Source organism: Branchiostoma floridae, chromosome 11 (assembly GCF_000003815.2).
Source record: "Branchiostoma floridae strain S238N-H82 chromosome 11, Bfl_VNyyK, whole genome shotgun sequence".
NCBI lineage: Eukaryota > Metazoa > Chordata > Leptocardii > Amphioxiformes > Branchiostomatidae > Branchiostoma > Branchiostoma floridae.
Window position 1 is genome coordinate 8,300,367 of NC_049989.1, and position 16,831 is coordinate 8,317,197.

At 39.7% G+C, this 16,831-nt stretch overlaps 2 protein-coding genes and 1 non-coding gene across 4 annotated transcripts in view; all 3 read left to right on the forward strand.

The window, feature by feature from the left end:
- Nucleotides 1-6,407, forward strand: part of LOC118426656 (neurofibromin-like) — a gene marked incomplete in the record, with an annotated part of 59,029 nt that extends 52,622 nt beyond the window's left edge. Inside the window, 7 exon segments of the mRNA XM_035836172.1 lie at nt 1-24; nt 311-896; nt 1,024-1,124; nt 1,281-1,420; nt 1,670-1,722; nt 3,262-3,360; nt 3,895-6,407. Coding sequence (XP_035692065.1) covers nt 1-24; nt 311-896; nt 1,024-1,124; nt 1,281-1,420; nt 1,670-1,722; nt 3,262-3,360; nt 3,895-4,218 — 1,327 coding nt within the window.
- Nucleotides 6,408-7,626: 1,219 nt separating this feature from the next.
- Nucleotides 7,627-7,712, forward strand: Trnar-ucu. The gene is given in 2 exon segments: nt 7,627-7,664; nt 7,677-7,712. It is a non-coding gene; the product is annotated as a tRNA-Arg (tRNA).
- Nucleotides 7,713-11,678: 3,966 nt separating this feature from the next.
- Nucleotides 11,679-15,752, forward strand: LOC118426401 (probable G-protein coupled receptor 34). Of its 2 annotated transcripts, XM_035835772.1 has the most exons (4): nt 11,679-11,838; nt 13,221-13,278; nt 13,703-14,089; nt 14,701-15,752. In XM_035835772.1, exons 3-4 carry the CDS (start codon nt 13,829-13,831, stop codon nt 14,845-14,847), a joined length of 408 nt encoding a protein of 135 aa, XP_035691665.1. In that variant the 5' UTR covers nt 11,679-11,838; nt 13,221-13,278; nt 13,703-13,828; the 3' UTR covers nt 14,848-15,752. The 2 variants fall into 2 exon arrangements, with proteins under 2 accessions (XP_035691665.1, XP_035691664.1); XM_035835771.1 differs by lacking the exons at nt 11,679-11,838; nt 13,221-13,278 and having other exon boundaries at nt 13,633-14,089.
- The last annotated feature ends 1,079 nt before the right edge of the window (nt 15,753-16,831 follow it).

Sequence of the window (16,831 nt, forward strand, 5' to 3'; positions counted from 1 at the left end):
GCTCATCAGCAAGTACAAAAACTGGTGAGCTTCTTTGGAACAAGCTGTGGAGATAAACATGTACTAGCAAAAAGCTTACTACACTCTACTACTAGTTGAGTGTAGGAAGCTTTTTGTTGTAGATATGTCTATTCATGCTGACATTTACAGGAGTAGAGCATCATTGATTAGTATTGTGAACTACTAATATTTAACCTTGCTGGAGTTATCCTTAGGCTTAAATGATACCGACATAGATTTATCCACATACACATAATGCCTGTGACAGTGTTTTCCTATGATCATCAACCTACATTTCACCATATTACAGTGACAAGTTTGAAGTCAGTAAGGAGAGTGTTCCGTACCTCGCCGCCTTGATCTCAGTTTCTGACGAAGTGCGGAGCCGCTGCGTCTTGAAACACCGGAGTAGCCAACTCCTTGCCGAGGCAACCTCCCAGGAGCCTATCGTCATGGAAACAAGCCCCACCCATTCCGCGTCCGGACAGAAGGACTCTGCCAAGAGAAGTAGTCGAGATCGGGGGACACCGAAGAGTCAGAAGAGCTTGGACATTCACATAGGCCACCACACCCCACCACTGCCGTCCCACACCAAAGCTCACAAGTCGCTAAGCACAGACGCCGGCCTGGCCACAAAGAGACAAAAAAGCTTCGAACTTGTCGGGCAGAAGTCCCCGCGGCTGGCAGAAGCCAGCGGGGGCGGGTCTCCGAAACACGAGGCAAGCGGTGGCGACGTGGAGCAGAGCTCGCCACCGAAGGTGAGACGCGTGGCAGAACAAGCAGAAGTGGCCGCCAGGGGAGGCAGCAGGAAACCCTCGCTGTCAGAAAACAACCTGCTGTTGGATGAAGAGGTGCTAACAGACCAGCAGACACAAGCACTGCTGCTAACTGTCCTAGTAAGTACTCCATTCTGTACAACATTGCTTAAAGCTTAGATTCTATCAAATTCTTCCTTTAGATTGCAATTTCTATTAACACATGATATGTTTTCGGACAAACTAACAAAAGCGCATCCATTTCCAGGCAACGTTGGTGAAATACACCAATGATGAATCAGAGGAGCGAATCCTGTATGAATACCTAGCGGAAGCCAGTGTGGTATTTCCCAAGGTGTTTCCTATTGTGTAAGTGTATTTTTCTTGGCTGACTTTGATAGCAAATTTTGTATATACAGTCAAACCTGTATAAGAAGACCATTTGACCATGGGTGTGCAAGTTTTGTTCCCTCTGCCTTCCCTTCTCTCTTAAACACTCAACCAACATTTTCTGTCCCCCCACAGACATAGTCTGCTTGATGCCAAAATCAACACGATGCTGTCCCTGTGCCAAGACCAAGTCATCCTCAATGCTGTACAGAGTATTGTACAGAACGTCATCTCACACGAAGATGCCAGCCAACACGGGCCCTCCTACCTACAAAGTACGTCTTGTCTAAGTTATGGGCAGGGTTTTATGAAAGTGCAGTTTTCATAGTTACCTCACTCCTGCAAACACTTGCTCTAACTTCCATTGTGTCAAACACAAACTTTCATCATCACTTTGGATTGCCATAAACTTAGGCAAACTTACAATATCCATTTTAGATGTTGTGTGAATTACACTGATATCTTATGTGGGAATGCATGTTTTTATTTTATGTATTAATAACTTGCTGTCATGTATTTCGCAGCTTTTGGCTTTGGTGGCTTGTGGAGATTTGCAGGGCCATTCTCCAAAACAAAGGTATGTATTCTTAGACATGTGTGCATATATGTGTATTGAAAATAAGCTAGACATTGACGTTACTGATATTCAAATGCTTTTTAGTTTTTCATCAGAGGTGGTGGCGTTTGTATGGTTTGTTAACTCATACAGATCTGTTTGTTTTTAATGCTTTACCATCCTTGTTTTTGGAGTAGACCAGATTTTTTAGCAAAGGAGTAGTCATTTGTGTAAAGTCTATTTTAATTGGTTAAAAAGTGCCAAGAAATACCAAAACTATGAAAATTTTGGTAAACAACCGATCCAAAAGGAAAGGCAGCACTTCCTCTTCTTTCATTAGTTATTTATTCAGTAGAAATTTTGTCTTCGTTTGCCTTAAATTGTACCTTTCTGTTATTCCACCTTTTACCGCCAGTTACATTCATTTTCTTAACATTGTTTGTAACATACCTTGTACATATGAAGCTTTTTGTTTGTTTGTTTGTTTATTTTCAAATGCCTGGGTGGCTTTGCTTTACAGACAGTGTAACCCATATGCCAGACAACACCATTTGTGATAATTTTCATTTGTTAACACTTTATAGAATTTGCTTCCCTTTTAGGTTGATATCAGACCAAATGAATTCGTAAAGAATAAGCTGATTATTGCACTGTTGCATTAACACATAAGCCAGGCTTTCATATGTTTCTTCCATTCTGTCGAGGTTGAAAAAAATAGATTTTTCAAAAGTGAACACGACTAGTTACAGTGCTTATACCATAAGTCATGTCATGCTTTTTAGTAACAAATTGTAGCTCAGTGTTGGTGTTGGTTTAGTAAGTTAATTGTCCTAAAAGTTTCAATGTTGAATGTTTCTTTGTTCAATAGATGAGTGAATCATAGCAAATACTACAGAATGATTTCGACATTTCCAGCTAAAATCATGCCTCTGTGTGTAGTAGTCAACATTTGTTCATCTTTCTCTGTCCTTGGTACCTTGCTCAAATGCTACAAACAGAACAATTCACCACTGTCATTTGTACAATGTCATGTTTTGACACATGTGCTGTTACCATACATTCTCCTCAGATACTTGTGCATTATTGCACTAGACACTCTCTATTCCACTAAGCCCCCCTTTCTACTAGACAGCAGTGCCTGGGTGACTGTTGAGAAACCAAAATTGGATTTATGTAACCTTAAATATAAGATCCATGATGTAGCATTATGACTTAAAACAACTCTTATAACATAACTCACAAACCTTCAAAAATCTTTGTCTTGAAATTCATTAAGCACTCATCAGTCACAAGGTCTAGTGGAAAGGGTCTGTTACTGTAGCTGTATGGTAGAAATCAACTTTAAGTTGTAGTCCAGATGTAAACATAATCATCACTTATCAATGAATGTTAAAGAGAAAAGTTATTGTCAGAGTGTATTTACCATGTCGGTGTGTATTAAACTTCCTGTACTGACAGTTTTTATAAGTAAGTAGCACATTACAGGGTGAGGGTAAAGGTAACGCTGGTGTACGTACCACGGTTTCCCCATTGACTACGTCAGACATGTGCCCCATGCAGGTAGGCACCCCTGGCCCCGAGCAGCGATCGGCCGTTGCGCGTTGTTTCTCCATGTCGGTTCAATCCCTTTGGAAATGGACCGTGGATGAGAAGAAAAAGGTAGACAGTGATGGTAGACCCCTGCAGCCATGATCACAAAATACCAAATAAACTATTGAGAGAAAAAAAAAAAACGCTTCTTAGACTGTAAGAAAAATGAAGTTAAAGTGCTTCAGTCTTCAACCCTTCCCTTTTACTTCTCTGAAATGGGCATCTGATCCCATTGAGTAATGAAACTACACTTCTTGAAGTTCTGGAAAGAAACTTTCTATTATGTTGGTATTGATGACTTAAACATGTGTTTAACTAAAGGTGCAGCTTATTTTAAGCTGAAAATTGGAACAAAAATCACATGCCCATTTTAGACTCCCTCCTCATTCCACTTTTCTTTCATAAAGACTTTGAGTTATATTCCTTTACATTTCTCTTGCATTAGACAAAAGGCTTCAGAAAGGCTACAAGAAGTAGTGGGCATCTGTTGGCACCGCCTGGTGGACCATCCAGCTGGAAAAGTCAGCCATGGTTGAAAAGAAAATCATATGACATACAGGGTGTAGACTCTAACATATCTGTTCTGTGCTGTGTTGTCCCCAGAACCCACAGAGTAAAGAGAACGCAGAGCTGTTAGTAACGTGGCTCGAGGCCCTGCTAGAGTCCTTGGACATCCCAATCGAAGAGGATGACCATCTCGTCTCGTACCCGAGCCAGCTCTCGATCACCGCCAGCAATAACCTTTCCAGTTCCATGTCGTCCCTGTCCGTCTCTTCTCTACAATCGCCAACGGAAAAGGAACCGTTGGAACTCTCGCAGTCTGTCGGCCACGGCGGGCGCACCAGGCACGGCTCGGCCAGCCTGGTCACCAAGCAAAGAAGCGTAGGCAGTATAAAGCACAGTAGCAAACATAAGACAGGGAGATGACAGCGCGATGGTACACCGTAGAACCTCCAGTAACCAAGGACAACCAGAGGACTTACCCATCGACCTTTGACCTCACTTCTTTGCTTTGGATGCCATAGGGGAGGGAAGAAAAATAGTCAAGAGAGTGGAAAAGCTTGTATTGACAAAGTGTTCCCCTTAGGAGAAAGATGACAATGTGTACCTTCTCAATTTTCTTCCTTTGTAGGATCGCCAAAACATGTTGCTACAAAAGCAGAATTTCTCTTCTCTTTAAATGGAATTATGTCATTATAATGCTATTGCAAGTCTTGGTACTGTTAGTTTATTTGAAATTTTATGGATAAGAAAAAGTGCAAAGTATGACAGTGTAACATTCAAATGAACAACTATGACCAAAAAATGTTTTCCAAGGTTAGGAATTGAGGTCTTGACTGCTATTTTAAAGACTAAGGTAGCTACAGTCAGGATTATTTAAGTCTATGAAGTGAATGACACATGTATGACAATGTCCTCAACATTGGTCTCTTTTTTGCATTATGTAGGGAATATATCGTCCCTTAACAGTTAGTACTAAATTCATTTCTGTTGCTTTTGCTCTACAGAATTCTAGAGGAAGATATTTTGGCATGATGAAAGAAAGATTATATTGTGGACTAGATGTATAATAAGTCTTCTATGTCTGGCTTGATTATTACAAGAATGTCACTAGTACTCTGAAACGATGACATTCATCCAAATTTGAATATATTTAGTTTCAAGTTTGTCGACAATTCCAATGTTTTAACGTTATTTTAAAGTTTGGAAGTGACGTTCGGATAAGAAATTATGAAGGCTATCAATTATTTTGCTGAGAATTGCTATTCAGAAGAGCAACTGATTAAAAAATGTCTAATAGGACCACAGATATTTCCTGAAAAGCACAAAATAATATTAATGACCACAGGCATTTCCAGTTTTCTAGGTTTGAAAAAAAGAAATGCTGAATTTTAGCATGTTGGACTTATTTCTTGTGGAAATTGCTAGTGTTTTTAAAAGTGCACAGTGTGTGTTGATGAGGTTTGAAGTGAATAATGATGAAGATTTAAAAAACTGTACAGATCCTACCAATGTGACGTGGAAACATGCACGTACATGTATAGTGGTGAACAGTACATATATATGGAGGGGAAAGAAGAAGTTATTGTACAAAGCTGACCTTGAAAATGTAAAGTTTGCCATGATGATGATGATAATGACCCTACTGAAAGAAAGTGTATCCCCTCGGTTGTACAGACTGTGTTGTATGTATGTTGTAAAAAGTGCTTAAATGTAGGTAAGTCTATGTGGTTGTAAGTAGTACACTGTGTTCCACGTGACTCCCTTTTTCGCGGCTGCCCCAACTAGCATGACAAACACCCATTTGTAAACACTGAAAATATAGACACTGGGTCTTATTTAGTCCAGAAAGGTAGTACATGTATACTGATTGTTACTTTGACTACTGACCTCAAATGCAATTTATAAAACTTACCAGTTGCTCTCTCCTATGTTAAGAATGTATTGTAAGCATAAACTGATCATGTCTTTGTTTAATTCAAGATATCAGAAATTATATGCCAATTAAAAAAATCACAAGGCACTAAAGATGCCCATTACGAGAAAGACAAAAAGCTGTATTTGTAAATTTCTTTTAATTACAAATGTCATGAAGAAGGAACTTTAGACGTACAGGTTAACGATAATTTCAAGCAATTGTGCCAAATCTTTGAGAGAGTTACTACAGTAATATATGGTCCTTTATGCCCACATTTCATAGTTTTTGCAGGCATCAAGCAAATAAAATATTAAATGGAATTCCTATGAGAAAGTTTATGTATTGACTTAAAAAAACAAGCCCCCGACAACATGCACCTCATATTGAAAAGAATCAAGAAACCAATTGTCAAGACACATCAAGAAATTCAGTAATATACCTATATCAGTAAACCTTAAAGAAACCCCGGTTTTAGCAGGAACACAGCCGCTAGAAAGGGAGCCATGTGCCCCATAGATGTTGCAGTCGTGATGACTAGTAAATAGCAGAATACTTGCTTTTCGCTATTTTCTTCATGCGTTCGACAACAGCATGTAAGACAGACAGACGACGACCGATTGCTGTACAATTTATGAGGAAAATATTTGAGTCAACAAAAAACGTCGCTGATGAATAAAACATTACTATGGAATCCACAGCAAATTTGTGTATTTTTTTTTTCGTTTATTAATACGTATTACTTTATCAGTTTATACTCTTTTATCCAGACGATTTGGAAAGATTTAGGGTTTTGGAAATGGCAAATTTTGGGTGGTAAGTTTACTCTGGTTCGTATTACGAGTAGATTTTATGATGTTGGTGTTTTGACTATATGAAACCTCCTTGGGACTATTCAGTTTTTATAACGTTTGGATGTGACAACGTACTAAAATTTCTTCTACATGTATTTTTAAGCGAAGTTTCAAACGCTGTCATGTGTTGCATTATTTCCTTTTAATAATATTTATTTGCAAATCCATGCCCGTAGGCTAACTGAAATGGTACAGAAAGTAAAAAAAGTGTCTATTCTTTACAGCTATTATTAAACCCAAGATTTGCAGAGACAGTTCTAACGTTATTTATCTATTTCATATAATAATACAACTGTTGAGGTGTACATGTATATACCTAACCATTTGGTGAATATTTTTTTCTTCTGGCTTTCAAGTTTTATGCAAAAATGTATTACAGTGTTGTAACGTCAGATATAGTTAGAAACCTTTAATGAATGTCCCTGTTATTCCCATCCAAACAACTTGATCAAAAGTTCTAGTATTGCGTGGTCGGTTTAATAGTGTTCAAACAAGAGCCGTCGTTTAGTGTAGTCTATAATCTTTCCCTTGGCTATTTCAAGGAGATTCTATCGTGCCTGGGCTCACCCTCAAATTTGTGTCAAAAAAGATCACGTTTCCAAAAGTTGTTGAAAACTCCTTGAGATAAATGAGACCACACCGTGAGGGTCCATAAGATCAGCCCCTGTACGTGTGGAACTTCTACAAACAACGCGAAGCGTGTCGAGGTCAAATAGGCTAGATACTGCTTGGGTTTATCTTTAGAAATTTTCTGTTTAGTCTAGCGCCTGAGACTTATGTTAGCCTCAATTAGCAGGCTCCGTGAAGGACTTTAGCCCATCGGTACGGTCATGCTTGCCGAGTACATACTGTTTTCTAACGGCATTTCCGCTATTTACAAAAAAATGCAGTATAATCGTGAAAAAACAGCAGTGTTTATATGTATCCCATGGAGCCTGCTGTACAGGCAACGAGTGTTACACAAACGGAAAGTAGGTCAGCGAGAACAACAAAGCGGGCGAGCGCATTGTTCAGCGGGGGCCGGTGGGGATTATAGCCCGTGTATTTCCGCTGACTCACAGCGCGGGCCACGTGGCGCAATGGACTAGCGCACCGGACTTCTAGTGGATACAGCTATTCGGAGGTTGTGGGTTCGAGTCCCACCGTGGTCGACGGTTATTTTTGAGGCAGCGTGTCATTTTTAGGTTTTACCTCGTTGCGCAACAGGCGGTGAACTTTCACCACCCGGAAGCAGCAAGGAAAAAATGGTCTCCATATGCCCAGACATTCGGAGGTTGTGGGTTCGAGTCCCACCATGGTCGACGGAAATATTTTTGTAGCAGCGAGTTATTTTTAGTTTTTACCTCGTTGCGCAACAGGCGGTGAACTTTCACCACCCGGAAGTAGCAAAGAAACTGGTTTCTATATGTGTAGGAAGCAGGATAATTCTAAAACGCCGGCGACGGAGCTTGCTAGCGCTATGGAGACTAGAATTATCTACGTTTTGTGTTGTAAACTACGTGGAATGTTTGCAATGTTTCCACGTGATTTGGTCCTCTTGTTCAATAAACCAACAAACGGCTACATACCGATTTTCTTATAGCGGTACGTCCAACCAAGGAGCTTTTATGTTGATCAAGGAGGTTGAAACCTCCTTGTGTTGATAAAAGCTCCTTGGTCCAACTTAGGCCGCTGCCCTGCTACACAAAACCATATATGGAAGTCTTCCGCTACTCTCCAAGCAGATGTTAGGTTCCGGCTGTTTTTTAACGTTTTGTAGTCGTTTTTATCGGGCTTTCTATTTTGTCATTTTTCATTAAGTAAGCCAGCCAAATTAGGTTACTCCAGTTAGGTTTTGATGCAGCACGATAAGATAATAAAATAGAAAGCCCGATAAAAACGACTAAAAACGTTAAAAAAACAGCCGGAGCCTAACCTCTGCTTGGAGAGTAGTCTTCTACCGCTATCACAGAAACTGACTCACCGAAGGGTAAAATTTGCGGGACACTTTTGCCAAGCAACAGGAATTAGTGTCTTCTGTTCATCTATGGAAACCAAGTGGCCGGGTACATTGCAGAAGTTTGACTTTTACGAGACTCTGGTATTGAGAGAACCAAGAGCAAGCCATGTCAGATTATAGGGCCTTATGGGTTGAAATATGTATTAGCCTGGTCCCGACCTCCGGTCGCTGATGTATGTATGTATAAAGTAAAAGGGATCGATTCAAGAGGCTACTTGGTCACAGTAGAGCGAACTGAAAGCTAAGCGGAATGCATCAGGACCCCGGGACGTCTTGCTTCTTAGATGATTTGTCTATTCCCTTAGGCAGCTCTTAGACCCGTTTCCAACTTGGCCCCATATTGTACGGGCGGAGCCTTGGGGTTACTAAAGTATCAAAATATACCCCTGTCAGTTGTGTCAATCGTCATGTAGGTATTTATTCATTTATTTATTGATTGATCTTTAGGGTAGTCCCTTCAATTAACGTAGTAACTGATTTCCAAGGGAGCCCTATAATGTATGTCGAACGGAAGGTGTATAAAGGGCCCGTGTGTCAAGGTGGACTTAAAGTGATCGATTTTAATGTAATGAACAAGGCCTTTAAAAGCCATATGGATTAAAATACTTGTAATGGACCCATCAAAAGAAAAAAAAGCACTTGTTTGCAAGATGGGGGGGGGGGGGACTTTTTGTCAGTGTTCCGGTGCAATTACGCGACGGCTCAGTTAAATCTTAAAACGACATTTTACAAAGATGTCTTATTAGTTGCATGGGAAGAAGTGATGAAATACGAACCCAAAACACACAGACAAATATGTTCGCAAGTTTTGTGGAATAACAGATTTATTTTAGTAAAGGATTCACCGATTTATTACAAAATCTGGATCGATGCCGGAATTATCTATCTGAACGATTTGTTGTACGAGGATGGATCTTTTCTTACAAACAAAGACCTACACAATCTATATGGTTTAACCATGGGTTCAAGACAAATTATGAATTACAATTCTATAAAAGTGGCAATAATTTGGAAAGATAATATAAACAATAATGGAAAAAGGTGCACCTCTAAAAATATTATTGAATACACAGAGAGAGTCCATCCCCTCACAACAACATGTAAACAAATACGATATTGTTATAGAAAAACAAGTTGTACCACCCAGTAGAGAAAACGAAATCATACGAAAAATTGGCAAATATGATATTGAGAAAGCTTATACTGCCGCCCTTATCGTAACAAAAGAAACCATTTGCAATATTTTCAGTACAAGATAATTCACCACTTTCTACCTACAAACAGCTGGTTAAAAACAATCTAGTTAAAACCGACCGATGCAATAACTGTAAGGAAAAACATACCATGATACATTTATTTGTGTAGTTTAAAGAGGTTAAAAAATTTTCGAAGCAATTCTGTCTTTGGTGGAGCAGCTATGAGAAGCAAGACATAGTGCTGGATGAAAATTTGATTGCGTATGGTGTATGCTGCCATAGTACTGCCAGTGCCAAACTTTTACATTGTATTCTCACGGCGAAATACAGTACTGTATATACCTATGTTATGTGAAGAACATGAAACCAAACTTTGCGCTTTTTAAGAACAGGGTAAATAATAGTATAGAAATAGCTTTGTAAAGGTATGAACACAGCCTGATCGCAATTACTTTTATGTTTTATAATGTTATGTGCTTGTTATGTGAATGTTATGTTATGTAAATGTTAATAAAGGTTGAATAAAAAATCTTTAAAAAATAAAGGGCCCGTCCATAATCGTTAGGAGTTTCCAAGGATGTCATTTTTGTTCTCTTTTGTTCTCTCTTAAACTTTCGACTTGAGTCGATGAATGATCCCCTACATTACATGGTAGATAACAACTACATAAATCACTTCTGCTATTATCGGAGTCATTTAGTCTGGTGGCAGAGACCGATAATCGTGCAATGCGGTCCATACAAACTTTCTATACCTCTGAGATGTGCTCTATAAGAATCTGGATGATGCCACTCTGTCATCCTTGGGCAATCCGCACAATAAGCAAATTAGGGCGGCCATTATGGAAAATCTTGTTTTCATCAATATCTCAATAACTGGTGTCTATCCCCATGTTTTGAGGGGTAAATAAGCAGATTAAGCCATTTCAGTTAAGATCACACCATTATTTTGTGCTTAAAATGCATACAATATGCAAATTAGTCATACGGAAAATCTTGTTTTCGTCAATATCTCAGTAACTATGCACAACGTGTCACAATGGTTTTTGGTGTCTATCCTCATGTTTTGAGGGATATGAATCAGATTAAGCCATTTCAGTAAAGATCAAGTATTTTGTGCTAAATATGCATACATAATGTAAATTAAGGCGGCCATTATGGAAAAACATGTTGTCGACAATATCTCAGTAGCTACACATGGTATCAAAATAATTATGGTGTCTATCCCTTTGTTTTGAAGGGTAAATAATCTTTGGGAAGATTCCGAACCGTTGTCGGCCTTTCTGAATTTACTGTTAAGCATTGCTAGCATCCCCCCATGCAGACCCTCACTAATGGTACTAGTCCTACCTTGACCGGCTGCCTCACAATATGTCGTCGGTGCCGGGAGAGTTACTCGCCCGTAGCGTCCAGTAGTACGTTCCCGTCTGGTTCCCGTTGGGAGATAGGGATCCCGTCGTGCCAACATGACATCGGACATGTGTTGCTGAATTTTTTATCTAACGAATAAATGAATTGATAAATAGATAGATAAGTAAACTACAATCTCCAAGCAGATGTTGGTAGACAAAATCGATACGAACTGCCGTCTTCGTCACAAAATATGTTTGGCTACCAACATCTGTTTGGAGATTACAGGGACCCAGCTAAGAACGGACTGAAGAATTACTTTAAGATATCTTAGAATATCTTAGAATATCCTAGCTGAAGATTTCTAATTTCTTGTTGCAAGAAGAAAACTTGCGGAGGCAAATGAAAATCTATATTTGTGACGTGAAATGTACAGCCTTGAACAAATGGAGCATTTAAAAACCTAGATGTAGAGAATATAACTATCTTGTCCGTCTGACGTCTTGATACATTATCCCTACCCTACTGTTGCAATAACATGCAGGAAATGACGCGTGACCATCTCGTATATCTGCGCAAGGCCTTGTCTACGGCTTACCAGTACAGTGACGAAGCATTTTCCATGATATAAACCGCGATAACCCCTCAGTGAACAGGCGAGTGATTAATATAATCTTGGCAGTTTATCGCCGGAGTTCTAGTGGAGAGGACCATCCGGGCATCTTCAATTAAAGTAAGTATGACTATCTGGTTGATTATCTTCGGTTTTTCCTGGTGGAGTATCTAGCCTTTCCCTTACTGTATTAAGGTGTTAGAATAGCATGTAAAAGGGATGTGATGTTTTATCTATGAACGTTTGCGGAGTCAGACGCCATGTGTTATTGCCTTGTCGTACCTGGTGGTAAAGTGTTCCTGTATTTGCTCGGATCAGAATGTTCTGTAGCCTACAGATACCCGACAACATTTTTCTAACCCCCCAAAAAATCCATCGGAAAAATGTTATAATTGATATAGCGAGAATGTATTCAAATGTCTGTGTCTGCCCATTTGATGTCTACTTTGTGTTATAGTTTTTTTTCGTCTTCTAGTAAAATATGAGATATATGAGAAATATGAGTCCCATATACCTAAATTTTAGTAAGAAGTGGAATTCTAAATTTTCTTTCTTTGCTATTGCACCCCAATATTGAAAAGGATGCATACATTTTCGTACTGGTAAAAGAAAATGTATTTGCACTCAATTATTTCATTTTCTATTTGGGAAAGATTGGATAAGCTGTTTAATGTGTCTATGTTGGTATGCATGTCCGATACCTGGTGCTTCTCAATGGCGCAATGGTGATCTATCTTGCTGGTAGATAGACTGTGTAGAAGGGTGGCCCAGCAAATTAGACACAAAAGATGATACGAATCCGTGCTAAATGCCATCCGTAGGTAGATTACTTATACCTCTTCCCTTTCACAATGATAATTTTGTATACAAAAATCAGACGCCAATGGTATCACTTACGTGAAGAGGAATGCCACGACCTTCCAAAATTCAGACTTGGTGATCATCCAGCAAAATAGACTCAAAAGATGATTGATACGAATCCGTGTTGAAGGCCACCCGTAGGTAGATTACTCCTGTATCCTCTTCCCTTTCACAATGATAATTTTGTATACACAAATCTGAAAAGCCGATGATCCCATTCAAAAGAAAGGAATACCATGCCCTCAACCACCATTCTTGACAACCTTACATTCTTATCAGCAAGGACATATCCATGTATACAGGCTTTGCCATTTTAAACTTAAAACACAGCGATTTGTTTGTATTATTCTAAAAACTTCTGCTAGTGCAAATTGCTATCTAAATTTGTGGCAACACTTATCCCCATAGATGATTTTGCTCATTGGCCCAGACAATCTACATGGCCACCTACCTACTGTGCCCATTTTCTTCAAGTCCGGATATCCCTTGCTTTGATTGATCACCATAGACAGGTTTAATTGCATCTGTATGTCATACGTGTCTTCGATTTTGTGCTGCAAATGTCAATGGCTATACGTATCTCTCAGAAATAATTAGATGTACCGCAATCGATAAGTCTTGCACCCTTTTATTTCTACCAGTCAGGTAGAAGGAATTCGTGAATTCTTTCCAACGAAAGTGCATGGTCTCAATCTACGCGTGAGTACCAGAAGAATATTTGTTTTTGATTCTTTGCACGGGACGGGGACGGATATCGGATAAGAAGGTAAACTGCCATCAATCATACAAAGACTTTAATCCTAAGGAAAGTCACGAGTATATAGCAAGGGGCTTTAAACCTAATTCATTTTAAAGCTCCATGATAAAGGTGAATCCCTGATGGGTTTTTTGTTTTCAAAGAGAACTAAATCACAAACTGATACATTCAATTTACTTTCTTATTAAGTGGAGAATGTTACATAGACGTACATAACGTTAATATTTGTACATGTATAATGATAGTAAATGTATGTAAATGTCAATGTCACTGTTTTTATGTGCAATTACCAAGAATTCACCATACATGTCTTTGCATTTGTCTGTATGGATTTGCATGGGGTACAGTATTACGTATCTTTCACAGGTAACTACAATTGGAACGTGACTATGCATGGTTCAACTTGACTTCATATCCCTCCATCTCGCTTCTAAGTTGTAGACAATCGGAGCTGGAGAAAACATCTCTAATTTCTAACAAAAATCTGCCATCATGGAGAACTCAGTAACGTCTACATCGTGCCCTTCGGAGAGACACGAGATAACCTTCGCAGCCAAGGTCACTTTGGTCGCCATCTTGGGTGTGTTAGCTTTCGTGGGGGCTGTCGGGAACACTCTCACCATCCACATCACCCTGGACAACCGGAAACGGAAACGGAGCGTCGACGCGTTCATCATCAACCTGGCTGCAGCTGACGTGTTGATAGCTTCTGTGATGAACACCTGTCAGATTGTGGGGGTCATGGCTCCAGAGGTACATCTTTGTATATGTAACGTTACAGGGATATAGTTAGCACTTATACCGAAATGCAGTGCACGACTATAGATAAGAGTATGGCTAATAATACTAGTACTATACAAGCTAATACAATAAGACCGTATTTGTATACGTAGCTATTGTACCTAATCAGTCCAATTATATTCGTATATTTTGGCATTTTGTACATGTAAATACACAAAAAAGGGTATTTGGAAAATTCTTTTGTACAGTCGTGAAATTGCTAAGTTAAGTATATACATCTAATCGTAAACAATTATAAGAAAACATGTCATGCACACGTCTATCTGATAGATAAATCATGTACTTGCCCTTGATTGATGAGCTTTTCTCATGCAAAGGTTTTGAATTCAGACAGTTTTTGATATATGCATTAAATGGCAGGGATTACAAGCATTTATCTGTGGTTTTAGAAGAAATAAAGTCAGCTTATTCAAACTTGATTTGATGTAGAGCTGTTTAGTTTGAACCATATTTAGTTTATTCATAGTTCAGTATAGTTGTGAAAATACTCAAATGTTTTTATCTTCAATTTAAAATGAAGAACAAATTGCAGAGAAATTGAAATCATATTCCTGGTTTTCCAGGTCCTCATTACGCACCCACACATCTGTGAGGTGATCGGTAGCATCTGTGTCATCGGCTGTGTGGTTTCCCTCGCCACCGCAGCGACCATCAGTCTCAACCCGCTACCTATTCATCGCCAAACGAACATGGCACGACGCCATCTTTAACAAGAAATGGTCGGCTGCCATCTTAGCCTCGTTTTGGATCACCGGTATCCTGTACAATGTACCGATGTGGCTAGGCTGGGGTAGCCATGGTTACGACTACAAGACGATGAACTGTATGTATGACCGAGCCGCCCACTATCGCTTCACCTTGCTGTTCGTACTTGGAGGTCATATTTTGCCCGCCATCACAGTTGTCGTCTGCAACGGTCTCCTCGTGCGCCACGTCCGGGCAACTAAGCGAGCGCTTGCCGAACACCTGCCGAAGGCCATGATACAAGCCGACGACGTCCGAGTGATGAAGACGCTGGGGATCGTGTGTACTTCGTTTGTGCTCGGGTGGTTGCAGTACGGAATCGTGGTGGTCGCGGACTATCAGGACCAATGGTCACAGGCAGTCCACTGTACTTCGTTCGTCTTGGCTCACTCCAGTAGCACGCTGAACTGTCTTCTGTACCTCGTGACCAACAAGGAGATGCGACAGAAGTACCTGGCCGTCTTTTGGAAGAAAATGAAGGACAACATAAGTGACATACGCCGCAGCTCTGGTGTAGATATCAATGGCAAGCGAGGATCTTTTGCCAAAAATCCGGATGAGGCAATAGCTCTAAGGGGCTTCAACAACCTGGACTGGGACGCTTAAATGTAGGAAAAGCTGTATATTTATATTAGTGTGAAAACACGTAGAGAAATATATATATGGTAGATAAAATGTAATTGAAAAGTACAAATGTACTAGTGCTTAAGGAAGAACCTCCAGTGTGCACGTGCAGTGTTTCGTGCAATGCGTATTAGTTTGTGCAATGCCATTGGTATCATTTTAGTGACATCCATTAAAGTTGTAACTTTCGACCATTTCTAATTGGCTCTCTCATTGTTTGGCAATCGCCGCGTATTTCCAGCCCAACGTTTCTGTCTTATGTTTTCATTTGTCACAACACGCTCTCTTCAAGAAGTTTTGTTGTAAACATTTGTCAAAATGCGTGTGCCCCCAGTACGCAATAAATCACGTACCATTAATATTGTTAACGCTATCGTACTTCTATATTTTACTGTTTCATTGTTTGTATGTGTCTACTCAATGAAAAGACTATAATGCGAACGTACTTGGTACATGACCCTAAAACAGATCCACACACATTACTGGACGTTTTTCTGAGACCTTTCCCTTGAACTCTGAAAGATTCAACCCTTGGGCCACAAGGTGTGATGACTCACTGGAGGCCAAGTGAACTGTAATACCCTATAAAACAAAATCAATATTATAATGCGCATCGCGACCTTGGGCGAAGACCTTTGCTCATTTCTCAGAATTCAGGGCAGTTGCTGGCGAAAAAAGGGTTAAGTAACTCATCGAGCGTTTACGTTTCGTTGCACTGTTATATTCTCATGTGCGTAATAATGGTCGAAATGTGCACGTAATTCGCTCACCACGCATGACTAATACATGTAAGGGATTTAATGGCCCAAAGGCAATCTGTAATGTTTTATCTGTTAGCTATATGATTTCAGCTGAAGATGTATAAGTTAATTTGCAAATGCTAAGCAAATCTCTCGTTCCATTTTATATTACTTCTTCCTTTACACAATATGTATTTTGTACACAAAAGAAACAAGTTTATGATACTCTTTCTACACCAAAGAGAAACGGCCCAAACCTTATGAATTACGCCAAATAGTAATTACTCAAGCAACTGGATATGATTTTGGAAACGGCCAGCCGTTCTGAATTACATTTTAAAAATTGAGATTTCGTTCCATATTCCACGTGCCTTTCTACAGTTACTGTGAAATGGCTGCGACCTTGCACTTCTAGAGGTTAGCTAGTAAATGTAGCAAAGTTTACAACACCCACCGGCATATCTATCAAAGTAGGTTGTGCTATAGTGTTTTTGCTATGAAGGAAGCAAGTTAGCCCGCCAGCAAGTCCTGCAACCGAATGATTTTCCCGTCTACACCTTTTTTCGTATTTGTACCGCCTGATTAG

What these genes read in the sequence shown, in the direction of transcription:
- LOC118426401 (XM_035835771.1), top strand. Translation starts at nt 14,912, where the DNA reads ATGTGGCTAGGCTGGGGTAGCCATGGTTACGACTACAAGACGATGAAC.